General features: G+C 35.3%; 1 protein-coding gene across 7 annotated transcripts in view; it reads right to left on the reverse strand.

Moving 5' to 3' along the window:
* Positions 1-24,002, reverse strand: part of MIPOL1 (mirror-image polydactyly 1) — a 180,954-nt gene that overhangs the window by 109,116 nt on the left and 47,836 nt on the right. For 6 of the 7 annotated variants that reach the window (XM_074542654.1, XM_074542652.1, XM_074542657.1 and 3 more), the window contains 6 exons: positions 21,769-21,904; positions 20,724-20,829; positions 18,759-18,983; positions 9,396-9,525; positions 5,547-5,580; positions 5,117-5,287 (listed from right to left, as the gene is read on the reverse strand). In XM_074542654.1, the coding sequence (XP_074398755.1) occupies positions 5,117-5,287; positions 5,547-5,580; positions 9,396-9,525; positions 18,759-18,983; positions 20,724-20,829; positions 21,769-21,904 (802 nt within the window). The remainder of the gene's footprint in view (positions 1-5,116; positions 5,288-5,546; positions 5,581-9,395; positions 9,526-18,758; positions 18,984-20,723; positions 20,830-21,768; positions 21,905-24,002) is intronic. The other variant, XM_074542656.1, reaches the window with a different exon arrangement.

A 24,002-nucleotide genomic window follows, 5' to 3' on the forward strand; every position in this document is an offset into this window, starting at 1 on the left:
ATTTTTAATGTTAAATCTCAAATTATTTTTCTTTTTTAATCTACTCTATATCTTACTCCATATCCCCTTCACTTTCTCTCAGGACTTGGACTAAATTCACAGGGCAAAAAGGGGTATCTTGCAGACAGGTGTCCTCGCTCTGTTCAGCCATCCTGCGGGCAAGGAATTTTCCCATGCCCATTCATCAGCTACCTCTCAGAGAAAAGGATGCAAATGAGAACAACATCAACTTGCTGTTGCCTTCCCAAAGGAAACTAGCCATTAGTGAACAAGCATGGTTCTTGGATCCTCAAAGTACAATAAACATTCCCTTTACTTTCACTTTCCTCCTGAAATAAGTTTATGACCAAAATCATCAACAGCAGTATCCAACAGCAGCTGCCTGGTTCGTAAACAACTATGGATACTGCGTTCTACCTCTTTTCCTGTTCCCAAGTATGTGTGGCAAATGGAAAAGTAGGGTAAGCACCTTGAGAGAGTAGGAAGGGGGATACTGTCAGATATGCTCCTGCCAGCCAAGAACTTGATTAGCATTCTTAATCAAGAAGTGCCAAAGGGTACCAAAACACAGAGTATAAAACTAGACTTCTAATTAAAAGTACAAAAAAACCATCCCACACTGTGGTTTGGTTTGCAAAGGGATCACCTCTGTCCTAAGAGTCATGAGGCATTGTAACCTGTCACCTGAATATTCCCCTATTAAGGGTCCAAGATTTGGAAATATTTTTTTTCATTTATATTTCTTGTTTTTACATTTCATACATCTCTTGGATTTACCAACTCAGTAAGACCTGTTCACTCCAGGGCTGAGAATGCCTTAATGCTCTGTAAATCACAGGCAACACAGAGTTCTTCCTTTTACACTACTTGGTGTAAAAGGAAGAAAATTACTTTAGCAGAACAAAAACAACAAAAGAAAAGCTAGCAAGAAGCTGACTAGTTCTAAGTACAGACATTTATCAGTTATTAGTCATTAGTCGAAACTGATAGTGATGGGAAGTCAAGCACAGTGCATCTCGTCATTGTTTTCAATGATGATAAAGTGCTGCCTGCTGCCAAGCAGCGCCTCAAAATGGAGAAGGATTCTTTACCTTGCTTCAGATGAGCAACTGGGTGCCTGCCAATTTTTTACATGAACAGTCATAAGCATGTTCCTGCACAGCAGGATGTGGTCAAACTATTCAAAGCTGTAAAACCAGGTTTGCTTGCCAGTTACGCTATTGCTTCAAGATCAGTGTACTAGAGGTAATACTTTGCCAGCCATGAAACCACTGCTATTCCTTAACAGCAAATTATATATATCTCTTTAATATTTAAAACTCGGTATAGAAATGACTGTTACCAGTTAAAAACCTCCCACATTTACAGAATTAGTTAGGACTGGAAACATATCAAACACACAATTTCCTAATCTCTTAATGAGCTTTAAAAAATCACTTCCTTCAAGCTGTACCAATTAAAAGGTCCCCTTTCTTGTCTAAACCAGAAGAAAAGTAATTGTAATGACTTACTCAAGTCTTTGGCTGCCAACCCTGTAATGATATTAACATTCCTGTCCACAAGGTGTGATGTGGCTGATAGGTTGCTGAGACACTGTACTGCATTGCCTCCTGCAGGAAATCACTTCTTTAGAGTATTTTATGAGGATCACACAATGTGACTATGCCATATGGAATCTCTACTAAGTGTCTGTCACTCACTGGATTACTCAAGCAAGAGAGATTTCTCAAGAAAGGTAAAACTGCATTATGATCACCTGGACAAACAATTTTTTTCCTTGAATGAGTTAAGACAAAACTGAATGTTACAGACAAGAAAATGTTGTTTTATTTCTTTCAGAGGATCAGCCATAAAACACACTGTAGATCCTCAGTATCACACAATATCTGTTCACTAACAAACATATCTTAGCAAATACAACCAAACTGTTGAGTTTGTTTTTTTAAGGGGGTTGATACAGAAGATGGATGTCAATGTTTAGCCATGCTTTAGTTGTTTGTTTATTATTCACTTGAAAATACATACTAAAAGTAGTATCAAATATTTGAGTTTATACCATTTCATTTGTTTTCACACATACAAAAAGTAGTTTGCATATTTGCTCAGCAATCTAGTGAAAGATCTGAGATTACATACACTTGCACAGCTCAATACAGTGAGAGAAGTGCCTCAATCTGCTTCCTAGTAAGAAGCAATGCTCACACTAGAAAACTCAAAAAATACACAGAGGTTCTTGGATGTTACAGCTAGAAAAAACATTTTTATGGCCTTTCCAAGACATGGACAGTGCTCTTCATTTTTTGAAGAATAAAAGAATTCAAATAAAATCTAAACAGAGGAGTCACAACAAGATAATCATTGCGTATGCTGCAACTGCAGTCCAACTAAATGCAGCTCAGTAGTACATCTACCAAAAAAAGCATGATGAAACTGAATTTAAAGGACTAGTTGGAAGTAATCTGTATTTACCTGGTCATAGGAAACGCATAGTTTAAAGAATGTCCATTCTCTGAAAATGTACTTTATTCCTCACTTGAAATCAAAGCAATGTGTTTAAGCTGTGAAAGTTTTCACATTATTGTTTCTTACACAGAAAAATCAGAAATCCCATGAGTTAACCCCCAAAAGCTAGACACTACATAGGCTTGCTGTGCTCAGTTGCCAAATGCCAGGCTATCATGAAGGAAATCACAGCAAAAAGCAATAGATGCAGCTTCACTAAACACAGTCAGCCCAGACTCTTGTTATTGTGTAGGTATTGCGTCTATCATATGGAACCAGCTCTGGTGGTCACTCAAATGACATTGCTGTCTCCAGCTCCACACAACAGCAGCCAGGAACAAAGCAACACCATGTCTCATGAAACATTCAACCTCCATTGCCCAGTGACCCCTGAACTTCACAAATGTATTTTCCAGAGGACAGACACAGTATGCTAATGGCTTACTCTATTCCTGCTTCTTCTCAACCTGCTCTCAATTCTCTCCTTCATATTTGATGTCACTTCCACAAAAAGAAAAAGATTTTAACTAGCATTGTTATGAATGCCTGAGGCAACCCCAGATCTAACTTCCAATAATTTGCATTTGTTATGCTAAGCATATACATCCCCTGAATTATATCTAGTCCCTTTGTGGTCTAATGTTGAATCCCTCTCCCATTGTTCTTGCTGTTAGCACTGTAATAACTACTGCTATTGCAATGTTAACAAAAGACTACTAATAATTCAAGTACGGTATGAATTCCCAAGGAATCATCAAGTGAGAAACACAGGTTGAAAAGGTAGCTTCAATTCCAAGGACCTATTTTCTAGATTCAACAGTAACAGCTGTAAAAGCATCACATATTTGAAAACACACGATGAATAGTTTTATTAACAATTAATTTAAAACAATGGTGCTATAAATGGCTAGTGGTATCATAGTACTACAGCCTAATACCAAATATTTACATCTTCATTTTGTGAGGATTTATTATTCTATTAATTTGTTTTTTCAGCTGCAGTATCTAGTTAACATTACCTGTGCTTTTTGCTGATATGGCTAAAGATGGCTTTGCTAGCGATGACACCTGAGCCATTACTATCCAAAATTATTATCTTTACTAATTTTCAAGCTGATTACTTGGAAAATATTACTCCAGAAACAGGCAGCTTAAAATCAATTAAATTAAAACGTGTATTAAAACGACTGACAATGAAATTCTTCTTTGACATTGATAGAAGTTTCATGGTCCAAGTATGCCTGAAAGTCCACTTCAGCAAAGAACCAAAACTGAAATAATAGTTGCTGAAAGCTTTCCTGTTACAAGATGCTCACTTTTCGAATGCCCTGTGCAAGAAGAAAGAGCATAAACTTTTGGAAGGGCTTTTGGACGATTCCCAGTAGCTGTGCTGGGAAACATCCCAGCAATATTATTATGAAAAGAAAAAAATAGACTCAGAAAGTAAAATGCCACCAATAATACTTTAAGATTTTTTGCAATACATACTCTTGACAGACACAAAAAATATTCTAAGTACTAGGCAGATGGGGCTTTCAAGGTTAAAGTAGGAGAGAATGTAAAAAATGAGTGAAAAACCATGAAAATTACAGTGTTTGTAGAGGGAGAACTTTTATCACAGGACTTCTCAATAGAATGTAAATTCAATTAACATTATTGATATCATTAAAGATCACGAACCTGACTTTAAATTAGTTACATATGGGCCAACTTTGGTTACTTACATTAAAAATCAAAATTTTCAATATTGGAAGAGTTAGATTAAATTTGTTGCCTGGCATAAGGGGCTTCACACAGTCTAAAATCTTTTCTCAGGAGATATATTCCCTACTTGGTCTGTTCCTCGTTACAACTCTTTATTGAGTTAAAAATGCATTAAAAATGGTCGGTAAAAAACTAAACTCAAACCAAAGTAATGACAAAAACTCTTCCATGAGATGAAAAGTGCAAGGAAACTCTCTTTATGATGAAGAGAATGAAGACAATTACTGTTCTGTCAAAATAGGAAATTGCAGGCAACGAGTGATCTGAGCAGAAGAAAGAACCCAGATTCTTTCAAGTCACGTAGTAGATGGGTAAGACTTTGAGAGTCAAGGACCACATGCTGATTTTTATCTCCTGCATGTAAGGCAACAAAGGGAGGAATTGCTTGCATTGTTGCATGTGGTACTGTTACCTTCCTTTAATGTATATTTTTGCTACTTACAAACCTTTATAAATCCTTCTGTCCCAGTCAACTGTCATCCAATGTATTTCACCAATACAACACACTTCAGAACTAAGCCCTAAATAGCTTTTTAGATTGGTCAACTCACTGAAAACCATTTTGTTTTAGAAAGAAGACAGAGAGTAATGAAGTGCAAAAAAATGCAAACATAACTTTTCTCAGGAAACACAGTGATGCCATTTTAATGGACACTACTACCATGATGAAAAAGTTGATTAGTAATCAGACATTTACTACAAGGGCTCTCATTTGAGATTTTCAAGAGAGAAAAGTAAACAAAATAGCTTTCTTCCCCAAAAGTAAACCAACCTCTGCCCCCTCCAAGAAAAAAAAAACAACAAAAGAAGAAATTTTCTACTGAGTGATAATATACTTGTAGAGACTTACTTGAGATAAAGCAGCATCCCGTTGCTCTATTACTGCATTCATTTCCTCAGCTATTATTTTCTTTTTACGTTCTTTGGTCCTGTGTATTCGGTTCAGAATTATAGCTCCATTCTTCAGTATATCTATCCCTGTGTCTGCATTGTTTATTCTGTTCAGTAATTCCTGTAATGTCTACCAACAGCATTATATGTTAGTCAGACATGAAGTTTTAATATATTTTATTTAATATAGGGTTTTAATTAATAGGCACATGTGAATTGTAAATTGACTGAGTGAAGTTATTGAATTTTCATATTGCAGCAAAGATGTACATTATTAGTGTGTCAATTCTTCTTTTTCCCACATCTTAGTTCTTGAAACCCACTCAATTGAACTTAAGCCTCTAAGATATAAGACTGACATCAAGAAATCTCCTCAGAGAATGGCTTACCATGTCATTTTCTTCAGGGTTAATATTTTCTAGCCTAGAAAAAAGGGACACAGAAAGCCTGATCAGTAGCATTTCCTTAGTGCAGCAAAATGAGTTCGCTTTTTAAATCTTTAGAACCTCAAGTAATTTCATTCTACTAGTCTTTAGAGTCAACCATGACACTGAACATATTAAAGTGCCACCTGCTCGACTCCATCTTTCAATAATGCTCCATATCTTCAGCACTGACTTCAGACTGTTAAGTTATTAATGTTTACTGCTATATATGACTACAAGGATCAATTGTTCATATGTGCTTAGATGAAAAAAGTTCCCCAGTGATAGAAATGACTGATGCTTTTATTTTATTTATTTCTGGGCTTACAACTTTTACATGCTGGGTTTTTTTTTTTGTTTTGTTTTTATTGCACCCCAAATGAAACAGAATATGGCTTTTGTTGATAGGGTTTTTTTTTTTTTTCATTTTTAAGGAATTCTTTTTCCACCCCTTTCTTCCAAAATGAGGGAAAAATCCCAAACCAGTTGAAGTAACTTTAAAAATATTTTGATTTTATATCTTGCATAAAATAGGAAGCTAAGCAAATTCTCTGCAAGGCCCCTATTTAATTCTGGAACAAACCTGCCTGCACTTTCCTCCCTTTCTATTTCAACAGAACATATATTGACCTGTCAAATACAAAGATGATACGAGGAATTTAGTCATACAGCATTGAATACTGGCTGTGTAAAAGTAGTAAGTGATAGCACAAAAATCTAATAAATGGGATAGTACACATTTTATTTTATCTAAGGTTAGTTAAATGGACAGAGATCTTTCTTCTAGAAAAATGAGCATATTGAAGTTACCTTACCACTCAACTGCTACTTACTTAATGGTGACTTCTACTAAAAGTAGCCTATGATATTTTAAGACAGATATAGTACTATCAAACATCTACACAGCAACACTTCAGCAGTGCTGTGACAGGCACTGCTCCAAAGCCATGATTTCAGCTAAAACACATTATAGAACACTTGACGACAAGCTACCACATTTTCAATTAGTTTTTGCAGATAACAGTACGTAAGACATAGTAAATCAACAAGTATAAAAAATTTTAAATTAAAAAGAAATATTTCAGAATATACTATCAGCGTATATTTCAGAATATACTATCACTGTTATATTTACATGGCATTCAGAAGCAGTAACTACTCCAACATATTCAGTCAGCATCAGAACTAAACAAAATAAAGTAAAAGCTAACCTTTGCTGGGTTTGACTTTATTCATAAAGTAACACAAATAATAAAATAACAAACATAGTATTAATTATTATATTATTATAATAAATTCTCATAGCTGGATCCTTGGCCCAGCTTTAAGGTCCTACTTTAAGATCCTGTTTAAGATCCTGCTTTAGGTTTTTACATTGTTCTAAGTACCACTTCATGCGGGACTTAAAAATGGATCTCCAGCTAGTTTGTATTCACAATGAAAAGAATAGTATTTGTCAAAGTAAATTGGCAGGACTGACCCAGCTCCTCCAGAGGACTTCTACACTGCTAAAAGTGTGGGTCAACAAAGCTACCCAGCCAACCAACAGGCTGGGTAAGCAAGATACCTTAGGGAGAAATGGGAGTGGAAAAAAGAACATGAACTTCTGCCATAAGCATACCTTCAGCATATAACTGCCACAAGGGATCTATCTGTAGGTATACAAACATCTCCTTAGGTGACAATATTTTTAAAAAGTAGCATCCAGAGCTGTGTAATTGCCCTGGTAACTCTCCCTGTGCTGTGCATAGACAATGAAAGAAAGCATTTTGATTTTAAACAGCAGTAATCAAGGATTCCTCCTCTCCCACTTCTAAACACATTCTGATAACATAACCCCTAGAGCCAACAGGCCTGAAAGACTTTTAGTTGTTACAGTTAAATAATGACAATAGAACTGCTCCAGCTGCTAATTTAAAGAAAGAATTAAAGCGTTTGATAAAGGTTGGCAGGCTGTTCAATATTGCACTCTTGTAAAGTTCTCTGATTGGAGTAAGTCCAAAGCAGATGGGAAGAGTGACTTGTGCTCTAAAACTTGATGAGTGTGGCACAAGTAGCCAATGTTCTTTATAAAAACCCCAAATCTCTATGTGCTCCACATCTCAGACAGGGAACTTGACCTTTTGAAGAACCACCATAAGGAAGGAAGAAACTATCAAGGGTGGTAGTTAGAAAAGAAAGCTGATGTTCTCCACAGGGAAATCTCTTAAATCAGTTCTGAGACTGTGAATGGCATCGGGGTATCAGACCTCTCTATAAAGCATGGGAAAGAACACCCAAGTGGATGACAGCTAGTACAACTGCTGTTCTCTAAATGATAGCAATAAAATGTAATAGCTTGGTTTCAAACTACCAGTCAAGGGAGTTACTGATTCTCCTGGGAACAAGTACTACTTTGGCATTACCAGTGTTTCCAGTGCCTTCTGCAATGACATGTTTTTGAGGAAGGTACTATGCATGTTCTCTGAGAAATGGAGATTCTTCTCTTTTCTCATACTTTTGCACAGAACTAAGTCAGTTTACAAGAACATGAGTGAAGCAGACAGAAGGGGTTGAAGGGAAAACAAGTGAAGGTGTTCTGAGGGATTCATGTGTGTCAAGAACTGCCACTCATATGTCTGTGGTTTCCACTGCAGAGAAAGCAGCAATATGCCAGAAACCCGAGTCATTGACCAAGTTTGTTGACCAGAATAATTAATTTTCTGCATTACTTGATAGCTTTAAGATCAAAGATCTTGAGTTTATGTTAGCTGTTTATATACAGGATCATGTGATGTTTGAAGCCATACAAAACTTTCTTTACTCTTGGAACATACAAGACTACTCTATTAACTTGTAAATTCTACAGAGTAATGGTGGACAAACTATGTGCGGATTATTGAAATTAATTTAGATAATATTGTCTGGCCTGAACTATAACAATACTCAAAAGAAGATGACTGGTTTTCTGCCTGAAAGAGGAGTGTTCTTAGTAGAATCAATTAATTAAAACATCATTGCCTGTCATTTAGTAAACTAATAACTGCACCTTTCAATCTCCTGCCATGGAAAGCTTGTTTCTTTGTACTTCTCCTGGTAGAAAAGTAAGAGAAATTTCTCAGCCACTCTAGTCTTTGTGGGACTAACAAAGATGATCACCAAGATCATCACAAATCAGATGGCCAAGGATTGTATGGAGAAGCAAACTGTAGCTTCAAAGCTACCTATATCCCAAGGGAGAAAGAAACCACTCTATAATTTTCCCCTGACTTAGTTCTGTTTAACATATGATTGCCTATTTCTGTTGAGTTAAAATGGCATACATAAAAATCTATGAACTACTAATTGTACCCTTATTACCTTATAAACTTCTCCTACACTAAAGATAGGGAAAAAACCCATATATTTTTACTGTGTCACCTGTATAATTAGTAGAAATTTTGCTGAAGGAATTGTCTAGTGGGCTTAAAGGCTTGATTGATTTCCTATATGTTGCGTCTTTTGACTGACATTCTGGTACTCTGTGTCAAAAGATCCCTATAAAATGCCACATTCATCTTATTTCTCCCTCAATAAATCAATACTGAAGCTTTAGATTATATTTTTAATTTTTGTGATCAAAATTATTCACCTTCTCTCAGTCTCCAGAGAAAAATAGGGTTTTATAAAACAGCAAACAAATTAACCAATAACACAGTAAGACTAGCCCCAGTCTATTTCATTGCACGGATAATAATGTCTTAAGTTTTTTCCTATAACCACTGTTGAGCAGCTTATGACTGTCACAGAGTGACACAACAGCCTTTTTACATGGTGCAGGAAATGTATACTTACTCTTTGAGAGACTCTTCTAAACGCTGCACTCGCAGAAATGCTTCATCTCTCTCTTCATTGGCTAACCTAAGCCTTGCCATGACAGCCTCATCACGTTCCCGTTGAGCGGAATAAACTTCTTCCACCAGAGCTGCAAAAGTGTGTTCAACAAACAAGTTTGACAGGGAAAAGCACTATTAGATGCACTTATGTTGGCCTTTGCCACCCCCTCCTAAAATCAACACCTCTCCAATGACCTTGGATTATTCTGCATAAAGTCTATATTGCTTCTTAGACACAACACTAAATTGCTGTTAATTGTCACACTCAATACTTTAAGGTATTAAATAAAGCTATGTGTTTTCAAATTCACCCCTATAAAATCTAACAGTGAAAGAAAGTGATTTGCTGTGCGTTCTGAATACTCACTTAATGGAAAAGTAATTCTTAAAGCTCAGAATCATATAAGACACTAGCAAGTTTCTTCTAGGACACAGAGTGAAAAGTAATCACACATTAAAACTATTACCATCAGACCGCTTCCTATCAGGGTGGCACAGTGATATTAAAAATTCTAATATTTTTATAGTCTGTCTCTGGTATCACAAGAGTGGCACAGCTGGCATCTCTCCTTCTCTGCCAAGCCTTTACTTTATTGTGTAATATACTGTTATATTATCTGTTACAGCATACATGGACCTTAGAGCATTAGGTACCAATAAACTAAGATTTACTGTCTATCCTTAGGAGCAAACTAACACCTTCAAGTCATTCCTCATCCTGAGCTTACATTTTCTCCCTGCCTCTCCCCTGTCAATATGTCTAACACCATCTCTGGCACACTGCCAGAATCCTTACCCCGACCCTGCCTCCACTAAAATCTTTATTCATACTTTCATCATTTCCCTCTGCAATACTGCAAATCTCTCCTCACAGTCATCATAAAACCATGCATTCAAAATGTCTAGGGACTTTCAGGATGCTGTAAGACTGCTGTCACTCCAAGACAGAGTTCTATATTCTCTCTCACTGGAACCTCAAAAAACTCAACTGAGATCTATATGTTCCTGAATTCTCCATTCTCCTTGGCCCTTTTAGTCTGTCAAACTGGGGCATAGCCATAGTCTCCTAACATAGTGTTTTTCAAATTTTGATGTTTCTTTCTCAAGAACTTTCTCTACTAAGGCATTGCTGCTGGGTTTCCTTACTCCCTTCAGAACGATCTGCTCCTCCCTCAACCAGTGCTTAAGTCATTACGATCTCAAAGAAAGTCTTCCTCCCTCTTTACTTCCTCCCTTCTACCAAAAGTCTAGAGCTTTTGTCTCTCCATTCTTACCTAAATTGAGATCAACCTTTTGGCCTTTATTTGTTATTTCACTCTTACTTCACCTCTGTACTTATTGCACAAAAAACTTCATAGCGGAATATATAATGAAACATTATATTTGTCTTCACAGAATGAAACAATAGAAACACAGTAGCACATTTTTGTAGCAACTATATTACTGGCACAAAATACATTTTATCAGTACCAAGAAAAAAGGAACCTTCTTGTCCTCAAGCTGGGGAGAAGACTGTCACTGAGGAGTAAGGAAGCGTTTTCTGCAGGCCTAGTAAAACGTTGCAGGCTAACAGCCCATTACACAAAATCAGATAGGGAAAGGATAAATGTTAATTGTGAAAGTGCAGTCCTTCCCCCTCAGAGGAGCCACAAGCCTAGTCATCAGGTCAGAGCTGTAACAGTTATGTCCCAACAACAACACCAAAAGAAATTAAGCACTGGAAGCCATGATTTTGAAATGTATGCAAAAATTAACAAACACTGATTAATTCCTCTTTAATCCAGAAGAAGGGTGTTTTTTTCCTTGAAGGTCTATTTCCCCTGTTTGCAACAAGAAAACTTTGCTTGATGTGGAATGGAAAAACTAAGGACTAAGGCAGCTGTAACACTGCGTTTACACTGGCTGGTATCCAGCAATAAGTTTACAGCACTTGCAGAGAATGCATCTGATATCTGCAAAGGTAGGTGGCTCAGCAAGGACAAGAAAAAACCATAGGAGGTAACCTAGGCTGTGCATTTCAGCTCACCAGAATTCAATTGCTGAGATCTGTGATGGCAGGGAAACTAGTGCCAGAGCAATGACTGCCTGGGTAAACTACAGTGCAACTCCTATGTCCTGACTGGATCTGGAATACACAGGCAGCTTGATTCTCTATGGTAATTATTACCTATCAGTACCTAAATATATTTGTTTGCTACGGCTTCTCCAGTAAATTACGTCAGTGTATCTACTAGCATCATAAACAGAGACACTTCACAGAGAATCCTTTCCATAAAGCTGCAAGTGGAAACACTACACAATTTTCACCTTGAAAACAACTGCTGCAATGAACTGAAAGTTGTCTAAAATAACTGAAGATTTGGCACTTATTACTATTCTGAGGTTAATTATTTTCCAGTTTAGCTAACTTCTTTCTGGCCTGTTCAAGTGCACCACTTCTGTCAGACCTTAGAACACCCTCACCTCAGCATGAAACCCCACAGTTTGTTGACTCCTGCAATGGATTTTGAATGTACACGTACACATAGAGCGACTGTCTTTTGGCATATCTCAGTCCCTCTCTGCATAAATACGGCCAGTGGTAACAATGACTATACAGGCTTTTAAAAAACAGATTTTTTTCTTCTTTGTCATTAAACCAAAGCAATGCACATGTAACAGTATGAAAGCATTCAGAAAAATATATTTTTCAAGTTATTTAAGCATCCTGCTTATCTGAAATCTTACCACCCCTGACAGCAGCTCAGATGCTAATTGCCTTTGAACAGTGAACCCTTCCCCCACCCAAAAGTCTATTACAAAACACTGTCTTTTAACCAGCAGCTATGAAAAGTACTTTATTGAGCAATTCTTTCTTGTTGTTTTCTTATCCTTCCATTAAAGTAAAGCATTGGTGTAAATATCCCACAGACCAGATCCACAAACTGCATTAAAAAATTCTATATAATTAATGTAAATTCTATATTATATATATATATATATATATATATATATATATATATATATGAAATTCATGTCACTTCTATGTCATTCTACATCAATTAAAAGTGTCTGGTTTTTAGTTCTGTTTCTTAAAAGTAATATTGCAAGTTTAATTCTAAAAAAGATTAGGGAAAATGTAGAAAACCATGTAAGATGCTTGCATAGTAATCTAAGTTTTTTAAAAAAAAAAGATACTTAGATACATGGCATATTAATACAACATAGCAATACTGACACTTCCAAAAGAAGTTATTTATTTAAAAATGCCAAAGACCTCATCTAGCTCATTTTAATGGTCTGTGAATGACTAAGTCACCTGATCACCAGCCAAAGCTGAATTTAGGTTTGATGTTTTTGTTACCCAGTGGCTGTACACTTCTGACTCCTATTTAACATTTTTTTAATTCCTTTTTTCCTACTCTAGGGAATATTATGGCAGTCACACGATTGCAGGTAGTCTGAACATTCCCCATTCACACTGAGCTATGGATGAGCCACCAAGTAGAAGTTCAGGACTGTAAGGACCACAGCATGCTTGAAATAAGTGAAATGCATACACATTTAGGTCTCAATGCAGCAGCAAAGCAAAACATTTTGTGCCATATCTAGGAAAACAAGTGATGTTCAAGCTGCCCAGTTAGAGTCTATGAAAGAGTGACATGACATTCCTTCATATTAGAAAGAGCAAAAATTATCCAGATTATCATCCCTATGCTTCTTTAAAATGTGAGGTGAAAAATGATTAATACCAAGTCACCCTTCTAAATTCCATTCAAGATATGACAAATCCAGCAAAATTCTAACTCCATACTGCTACACTGACTAGGTGCCTGATCCAAAGAAAAAACAGATCCAGCTACTTTTTCACCAACTGCTCTGGTCACCATTACAAGGTTTTCCTTGGAGACCTTCTAGTGGCATACCAACCACCCCTATCCTTTCCATCTTGAAGCCTGACCAAGAAGAAACACAAATTTGTACAGAATTCATATTTCAGGTAAGAAAATGACACAGAGAAATGCAATATGAATAGTCCAGTATTAAGCTAAAATGAATTGTGTCATTTACTAAGATATATATTTATATATATATGTATAAGAGAATTCAAGAGTTAAAATATTTAAATCCCAGAGAACTGAATTAAGAAAAAAGGATTATTTTCCCATGCTTGCAAATATTGTAGCATATAAAAGTACAGCACTTTTAGTTTAGTTGTATAAACTTTATTTTTAAAATATTTTAATAACATCTTTCTCCTTGTTACTAAACCCTCTGCATACTCTAAAAGAGCTCTTTATTTTAAAAGAATCATTATGCTAAACTCATCAATTCTAAAACATTTTTAGTTTTTAGTAAAGAAAACAATTGTAAACAGAGAGCTTTTGTAAGGTAGATAGCTATTACAAAGTTCACTTAGAAAATCAATATAGCATTTTAGCTGGAATTTGCTCATTAAACACCCACAGCTCTAATGCAAATTATGATGGAATGAATAAAGCAAATACATATGCTTCTTTCTTTTTATTAAATGTAAAATCTACTGTTAATTGCATCTGGTATGTCATATAAACTTTTCTCCTTAACTATTAAATGGAAGCTTTTACAAAAGTCATTAGAGATTCTCTTTCTTTGACTTGTATAAATTTCAATATTTGTTCAGTAAAGGTTCACAGCAGTTAAATTACATTAACAAATATTATTAGCTACTATGTAAGCCAACTAAGTAAAATACTTATATTGCAGGTAAAACAAATCAATGGGTGTTTACAATAATATTTGGATATGTCCATTTTTAAACAAGCTTATCAAATATCATGTAATTCTTAGTCAAATGAGAGAGACTCAAAGTAGATTTTTTTATCCCAAATACTCAAATTTGTTTAGTAAGCTAATTGTTTTCTAATATGGGCAAAAGTAAATATGAAGAAGATGAACCATACCAAGTATGAGTTTACTGAGTCAAAGCAGTGTACATATTTTCTTAGTTGAACCTGATTCTTTTGGCAAACTTATCTCCTATACTTTTTAAACCACCTTTAAAACAGCAGTACTGAGAAGGTGTACTGGAAATCATTCTAGTTTAAACAGTGTTTCTTGATTTTCCAAACATGGAACTTTGGGGGAAGCAAAGAAAGCACAAGTCCCAGGATAAAAGTCTGTTTGCTTATTTCCTAGAGGTCATCTGCATAAATAAAATAAACTGAGTAAGAGAGGCAAAAGAGGAAAATGTTGGGACTAAAAACAGAAATCACTATTTATGGCAGCAGAAATCACTTTTTAAAATTACTCATAAAAAAGTAAAACTAGAATACAGGCCAAGTCTTCGAAAGAAAATATGAGATCACTACACACAGCACTACTGTATTTCAGAAGATACAGTAAATATTATTACACTACAATAACTGGTTTTCAATATAAGTAAGTTTTACATATATATTAAATTTTATTTGACTGTATGGATATATGCTTGTTCTCCTTGCAGAAATACAAACCTGTATGTATTTTTCATCCACTCAAATTAGAAATCAAAATCCTCTGAGATTTCCTTCTATTAAATTTAATGACTGTGCTCACAACTCCTAAATAAGTCAATCTTATCATAGCCAAATAAAGCAAAAAACCCCTGCATTGCCATGAAAGCCTTTAATATGTGTCATTAATTGGTCTCTGCTTATACATGTTACAAAATGCAGATAATCCCCAGAAATGTTCAAATTCTAAAGCACTTACAAAGTTCTTATTCAGGTTAATGGCAAACTATCAGGAGCTCCAGGGCTCACTGTCAACTTAAAAATAGTGTTGACATGTTCTATTACGAAACGGACAACTTAAGTTTCCAGCTTTTTTTGAAAGCTACCATTCATTTACTTTCAGTTATGACGTACAACTGAAAAACTAAAAGTAAAATAGTGATAAGAAGATCATAGGAAAAATACTTAAGTGTTTTCACCAGTCTGTACCAGGAGTTATAGACTAAAAGTAATTTACACCTAAATGTGACTTTATAGATAAAGCAATCTGAACAAACACTGATAGAACACACTGACTTCTTTATTGCTTTGTGTTTGTTGTATGTATTTAGTGCATAGCATTCATCTGCTCATACATTTCCAATGCTATAAAAAGAGTGTTCTTAATAAAAGGCCAAAGTTGTTTAGTGGCAGCTCTGCATAGGGTTTTCTTTATGTACTCAGATCACAATTCAATTAAAAAAAAAAATAAAGTGGAAAAGAATAGGAGAGAGTATTATACACAGACCCCAAGGCAGTTCTTGTGAAAGCCAATCCCTGTACAAAACTTAAGCCTCTGCCTCTAACACACTAAACACAGCTGACTTCAAAATTCAAACCATAATGCTGTTAAACTTTTTTCTTCAGTGGGTAATTGCTGATGCCTGAATATTTACTTTTAGGGGGAAAATATAAACATTGCATTAAAGTTTGCAAGTTATAATTTGTCACATTAAAGGAAAGTTTTGTAACACCCCAAGAAGTAGATCATTTGCAGACCTTTTTATTCCTGAATAAAACCCAATTCTTTATGCTCACCTAGCACTTTTGTGGAAGAAAGGACAGACTAGTCATAAAAAATGCAGAAGAAACTGGCTTGCTTTTTACATACAATTTCCACAGATAAACAGCTTAGTAATTGACATTTCAATCTATGCCAACTCATCATATATTGTACTTCAAAGAGCTGTATGCAACTTTTTGACAACCAATAATTCTGACAATCTGAAGGTAAAATCACATAATTTCAAATTAAGCTGTTAAAAATTAAGCCAAGAATTTCCCAGTCACGATGCCCCCACCTTGTGGTTTTTTCTGTTCTTTAGATGGATTGTCTGCCTTCCCATACAGAGGATTCAAATCATGCAGCTATTTTCAAAAATGTGTTATTTATCAGGAAATATTTTGAAAATATATTCAGGAAATAGTATTCATAATGAAGCATTTAATAGGAAAAACCCCTAAGAGTTATACGGACTAATTATGTAAATAAATTATGCACAGAAAACTGGTTTAGGGAAGTATATGCATTACGTTCTTAAACTGTAAAATATCATCCATATTTAGGTTTATAAACATGAGAGTTGGGAACTACTGAGTTCTCTTGGCTAAAGCCCAATATTGGCCTTATTTCAGTTTAATTGGAAGAGGATCTTGAATTCATCTTCTCCATGAGATATCAGGAACCTGGATTTCTGTTTGTACCAAAGGTTAATAAGAAATGTGTCTGCAAAAGTCAAACAGCATTAAATACCAAAAACTGATTATTATTCTGCAGGAGTTGTTCTGTCATTCATAATCTCTCCATGCTCCAACCTTCCACAGCTAATCTTTAATGGATGACATGCAGGAAAGAAAAATAACATCTAAAAAGGGACTCTAAAGTGAGCTTTGAAGAAATGGAAAATACTTTTCTTCTGTGCTGAAAGTTATTGCCACCCAAAGTTTATTACTGGCAAGATTACTTATTTCCTCTCACTTTATGGATATTAAATCAAATTAACTCTAAGCTAACAGCCACTTGGATATTTGTTTTTACTTTTGCTATTAAATCCATTGCATATGCACATTCAGTAATTATTTTTCAAGTTAATTTAGAAAACTTCAAATAATGTTCATGAATATTTCCACACCATATTCAAGAATTCCAAAATACCACAAATGTATATTCACAACATTTTCATAAAAACAGACCCGAAATAGGGACTTCATTGTAGGTATACTGCCCTAGTTTCCAAGAGACTGAAAGTTGTATGATATATACCACCATGTCAGAAGCACTGCTTTCCTCTTTTTCCACACTGTATTTCCTATCATTACCTTGGTGTTTCAGAGAGCATCTACAGTTCTCAGGTAATAAAAATGGTGTGAAACCCCTAACAGAGCTGGACTCAACCTTGCTGAGCTGATGTTGATTCAAGAAAGTATTAAATTTTGGTAACATTATTATTAAGATACTGGCATAAAAAAAACCCAACTCATGGAACAGCTGTTGCTACAGAAAGGTTTAAGCATAAGTATTTTTATTTTATTTTTGTTCGGAATTATTCTTAGTCTCAATATATACTCTGAGAGCAACAAAAATATTCCAAGAGCTGCGCTTCTGATGTCAACTATCTTATCTTGCTGCAGTAATGGCTTTGATATTTTTTCCAGTCTATTACCACTATGCTCTATAACTCTCCCTTACACTCTACCAGCTCCTTCCTCTATAAGTTCACATATATATCCCCTGCTTAATACTTCCATTAGGAAAAAATTAAGTCACTTACTACATCCATCCAAAGTGAGATCTGATCTTTCAGCTCGGTTTTTGAAGACTTACTCCCTTGCAATGCCTCCATCTTGACTTTCAGTCTGTCCTCAGAAGATGTATGCCCCTTCCCCTTTCCACTCCCACAGGTGACACCCATTCCCTTTTCTGTTCAACATATGAAAGTTCTGCACACCCAAATTTCAGATCTGGCTATTCTTCATTCCCGCTTCCTATGTGGCGTTCCCTTTTTTGCTTACGCTATCCTGGTGTCTGTTCTTTTATGATGTGTGCTTCCCTGGCTTTTCCAGATGTTGCCTCCACCTCTGTTCTTCTTCATGAGAGGGAGTGAAACTAACAGTAGCTTCTGACATTGGGTCAGAATGACACAAAATCCAACAGAAGAATAATGAATAAGCTACAGGAACCTGTGGTTACTATGTCCACCAGAAACAACAGTCTCTAATGACTAAAAGTCTGAAATCAAAACTTTAAATTCTCTAATTTTCTTTAGCCATAACTAGCTGACATAAAGATAGGGATCCAAGGAAGTTTAAAAATATGTTTTCAAGGCTAGCTAACAAAATTTAAAAATGAAAACATTCTGCAAATAAGTTGTTTACTTCATACAGTATAATACTTTTCTTCCATCATGTATATCTTCTGCTTTAATTCTACTTTTTCTTCTTTTCTCATCAAGCATTGCACAAATTTACCCTTTTTTCTTTAATTTTTCTTTGAACAATTTAAAAATCACAAAATGACAATCTTTGGATTATTTGTTTCTGTAGACTGTTGTAGCTTCATTTCAAAATGCCCTTTGTCTTCACTTTTCAATTCTTTCCATAAGGTAAAACCTATCAATTAGAGGGTTACCTTTCAAAACAGAATTCTAATATTCCTCAAAGTAGATAACACTTTTATGGTGTACCATTCTTATGTTCTTTACAATATAATTTTGTGGAGTCACTTATCATAAAGTCAGTACTAAGTAATAATAAAAATGCAAACACCCATATTTACAAGCTTCACTATACCATGTGTTACACACTGCAGTAATTAAACATTAACTAGTAACCTGAAATCGCAGCAGCATGTGTTCTCCCTTCCTCAAAGAACTTAATGCAGGGGGATAAGTTTTTCCTTGAACACACCGTCTGTTCTTTATTAGGTTCTGCTTGTCCATTAGAACTCTCCCCAAGGCTTTTATGAGAGAGACACACACAGGCTTCCACAAATCCAGTCTGGTTCACATAATTCCAGATTTTAAACCATTTATCCAAATTTGGTAACATTCTTAGAACTGTAAGACAGGAAGCAAAAAAAGTGTGAAGTATTAACAATGCTTCCTTTTGGCAAACAGTTTAAGTAGTAAGGAGCCTCTTGCCCTCTCTCTTCAGCATTTAAAGGATTTTATACTTCCTGTACTCATAAAAGGAGAAAAAAAGGTTATTTTTTTAAAGGTCATTGTTATTTCACTATGTAGCTGTCTTTAAAATTTGGTTTATTCTTCCTTTAAAAACAGAATAAGCATGTTAAATTATTATTTCCATATTCATGGCACTCTGTTTTGAAGAAAAAAATGTACTTAGGACATCAATAGAAAGTTTAAGCAGTAGTGTACGAAAACAACAATTTCCTAACAAGTATTTCAACCATATCCATAAAAATGAAACTATCTGTGTTTTTGACACACCTTTCTTTCCAGGTTTTAATGAGCAATGAACACCTCTACCAAAGAGAACCATGAACAGAGGTAAAAACACTGGGCAAATATCCAGGAACAAACACAAAACTTCATATTCAAGCCAAACAATCTGTGTTAGCTTTCGGCTGGTGAATATAACAATGACACATGCATAGTGCAGATTCTTCTTTTGTGTGAAAATAAAGCAAGCAGTTATGTGAAATTAAATAGGAGTAAAAATTATGCCTGTATTTATTTTTTTCCTAAGATGTTGATTAGATTTGACTTTCCCTTCTCCCACCAAGAAAATCTAGGAACTCTCTTTTCCATCTATAATATTCACACTATACCATATTCTCAGAAGTTTGTTATTAAGTGGAATGTCAGCCATCTGTTTTTCAGCTAGAGAGTTTATTATCTGCTCCATTTTCCTGAAGACAGTTACTCCTCCCTTTAGTACAAATATTTTGGGGAACAGCTATTAGTACTATTAATACTCTATGAAGTGTGTGTGACCTATGAGGAAACAATTTTACCAAGCTAACACTTTCTTTCTGAACAAAAGATTCAATGAATTTATAAAAGCACTCCCATTAATGTTTTTTAAACATCTTCATGAAAACCTGAGATTATTTTTCATCTAGGGGTACACTGTATACACAGTCACTTTTCAATAATAAGAATGCCCAGCTTTATTACATTAGCAGTTTCTACAAGCACAGAATACAAACTGTCTCCATGCTTGTATGTCTATCTAAAGAACAATTAACAACAAATATAAGCACATGTTCACTTTCAGATATAAACTTAAAAACCTTTCCTTCTGAGAATTCATATAAACTTCATTCACTGGATATATGGCATCATCTGACAAAAATTCATTTTAACTACCAAAAGAGCAGATTTTTCAAGAACAGCACAGGTCCCTGGTTGAGGTGAATGTGAGACTATCTCCAAACACGGAGAGGGGGTAGTACTGCTCTGAACCAGCTAAAACAATAAGTGGTATTTGAACTGCTGGTTGAAAGGTAGAGGCACTGGTAATCATTATTTCCCCTTGTTTGTTCAGGACCTTCCAACAAAACAAACAACCTTTTTGTGATTGGATTGACATGGTGTTAACAATGCATTTAATGCCCAAATCAGTATGAATACAGGTAAAGCTCCTACTAATACCAGTACCAGGATGTTAAAGCCATCTATTTTCTAAGCAACTCTAAACAGCCACACATAAAAAAAAAGTCAAATCTTCCCTCCTTTAGCAAATAAAGCTAACATTCACTAGGCCACGTCATATAGCAACCACGAGTACTGTATGAGCTATACAGCCATCTGTTAAACGCTTGCCTACTGTACCTGCAATCCTTTCTGCAATCTTAGCTTCTGTAGCTCTGTCTTGCAATTCTAAGTCCAGTTTTATTGTCTTCAACTCCTTGTCCTTTTCAGCCAACTTATCTTGAAGCTGAATTGAGCAAGTGGACAGTAAGATTCTTATCTGGTTGAAACTGTCAACAAGCAATTCAACCACAATAAAATAGCAAACAATGATTTCTCACCCCCAAAATACAAAGTGTTAAACCAGAAGTTCAATTTATTATATTTACTTGTTTAAAGAACAAATGTTAAGAATATGATTTTTAACATCTGGGATATCTTGCTCCATGAGACAAGCAGCAGTGCACATGCCATTGTTTTTATTTGTGATTCTCTTCCTCAGGTATCACCAGCTGTAGTCCTTCTTGCTGAGGAAGTTCAGAATTGCATGGAATATAATGTAGGTTGTTGCCTACATTAATAGCCTGTTTCCTACCAAGATACAGACATCACAGTCTGAGAAGACTGGTGTAAATGTATACTTTTCATATTCTTCATCCGATGGAAGATTGGTATTCTTTCACACATCAAGGCCTTTCTTTTAAAGGGTATTTACTAAATCTGTTCTTGGACAGATATCTGAACTTGAATATTCAATGACACTTCATGGAACAACTAGAGACTGTTAGATTTGTTTAGGCACATGCAACCACAGCTAACACTTAAAGCAATGCAGTGTTCAAGGAAGATGGAATTTTCTCCCCTTCAATAAAGCTGAGCTATCAGGGCGCATTAGTTGGATTCTACCCATGAAATCCTGGTCTAGTCTTTGGTCTTCATTGGTTTTCATCTAGGGTGCAAGAATCTATGTCATTGATCAAAAAAGTCAGAGAGTAGGTTGGAGGGTTTTTTTTTAATTCCAGAGAAATAGTTGTTAAGCAAATACTAAAAATCCAAAATTACAGGAAACTAGTGATTGGTGCACTAAAATAAATAACAAAACTAAATCAGGCACAGTTTAAAATGTATGTTTTGCAAGGCAATTATAAAAAAGCAAACATTCGTATCTTGAATATCTTAATTGTACCTTTTTATTTTTGGCCCTCAGAGTGTCCAATTCTTTTAAAAGGAATGCAGTTTCTGTTCTTCCACCTAAATCTTCAGCATCATTCCATGAGGATATAAATTCAGGGAGCATCCTGCTATCCTTTCTTTCTACACTGCTGCATTTTTGAAGGGGAAAAAACAAGAAATGAAAAATAATTAAAAAACCAGTTGTTATTCCACCCCTCTGAAACAAAATGCAGAGAAATAAATTATCAAAACTTGTTAACAAACTTGTTAACCATTACAAATGTATTAAATAGTCAGAAAAAATGGATGCCCTTCTGCCACTTCTTAAAGCTGTAATTCTGAAAAGAATCTGCAAATCTGGAATAGTAAATAAATATCCTACAGTACTAAGGCAAAAACCAGATGAATATAAATGGGTTATGAAGCCTATAAACAGCAAATGCTTAAGGAAAGCAAATACTAAAAACCATTGCTTAACACAGAGAAAAAAGTAAAAAAACATTTGGGGATCAAAGTGATGCTCAGGTCTAAGCAAACCAAATTTTTTTGTAGAATGATTCCACAAGAAGTGATATGAGAATATCCATTAAAAAATCTAGGAATTCATCTTGAGGAAATCTGTAAAATGATGGTATGATTCTAAATACTATAGCTGACAACAGGAATTCCATACTGTATGCCACCTGGAATTTTAAAATAACTTACTAGCCACAGACAACTAAAAATAAGACAAGATTCAACGGCCAGAAAAATTCTCTCAAAGTAAGGCTCTCATAAAACTTCTTGAGTATCCATTAATACTCACAGATCATTCAGACCTCGTTTGTAACATGGCAGCAAAATTAGTAGATGAATGATTAGAAAGGAACTAGCAAATACTTTTAATATTTGCTTTAAGCATTTTCTGGTTATACATTTCATCGCTAATAACCAATAAGAAGTAGCCAGAGAAAAGCTATACCCTCTGAACTCCTGCTTCCACTGTAGACATTACTTTATTTGTAATTCACATCCTAGAAATATAAAGAATGCTATCTATTGCTCTAAAGAGTCATTATCTTAGGCAGATAGTTGTCTGTTCTCAGCCACCCTTTTTTCACCTGCTTCCACTGTATTTATTTTCTCCTCCCTTCTCCTTTAAACTAAAAATGATAAATGACATTGACAGTACCAGAACCACCATCTAAAACACAAATCAACACTAACTTAACGTTTCCTAGATTTTTCTGTATCAAGAAATATTAAAATATATTCTAATTAAAATCTATTTGGGCAAAGATAGGTTTTGGCATATAGCTTTAGGATCCTACATATAACATACATGGAGCTGAGATGGTTCACCATGATGACTGCTGTGGGAGGTTAATCTTGGTGCTCCAGACAAGCCTGATTGTCAGAGGGACTGGTACTGGTGAAAGGTAAAATGAACAATTTTTGGGTGACTCTGTGCTGGGCTGTACCTAAGCAGTCAGGATTATACTTGGCATTTAGTGCAGGATGCATTGCCCTTACAGCAAATCTCAGCCGCTAATGCAAAAAGGCAAAAAGGAAAAGGAAAAGGAAAAAGTGTTAAGAATCGGGTTTGGCCCAAACAGTCACCATTAGATCATAATGAAGATAGCAAAACTGGGTGTAGAATCTGCTAGACAGGTGAGGAATCAGTGTATTTTTCAAAAGTATGTAATAGGGCTTTGCAGCCTTGATCCCATTTTCAACAACAACTCTGACACTCTCAGTTGAAAATTAGTATTCAGACTGCCTAAGTCACTCAAAACTGGTAGTATGTTCCCTAACCAGTAAGCTAGTTAAAGGTATAACTAGCCAGCTACTTATACTTTTGTACATTGTGTCACGTATAAAATGAGTGTACATATTTCTTAAGACTGCTATAAAGGGCCACTGCTCAGTAAAAACACTAGTGATGAGAAATGACCAAAATTAATGGCACAATAAAATATTCAGAGTCTATATTAAACTTTTCAATCATATTAACCATCCTCAGATTCCTGTAACAGACTGCTACAAAATACTACAGCTTTTCATCTTCACTCTTCCAGCCTCATCTGGACTTCACCCTGCTTTATTCCTGCTTCCTACTCATCACATTTCAGGTGCTTGTTGTGTACAGCCACAGATACTACTAGGTTTTCAAGATCTGTTTTTTATTCTGTTCAATATGCACCTGTTGTCTGTAGAGATCGCAATCATTGAAATACCCACAATGTGTGATATAAACCATTGCAGTGA

Source organism: Zonotrichia albicollis, chromosome 6 (assembly GCF_047830755.1).
Source record: "Zonotrichia albicollis isolate bZonAlb1 chromosome 6, bZonAlb1.hap1, whole genome shotgun sequence".
Lineage (NCBI taxonomy): Eukaryota > Metazoa > Chordata > Aves > Passeriformes > Passerellidae > Zonotrichia > Zonotrichia albicollis.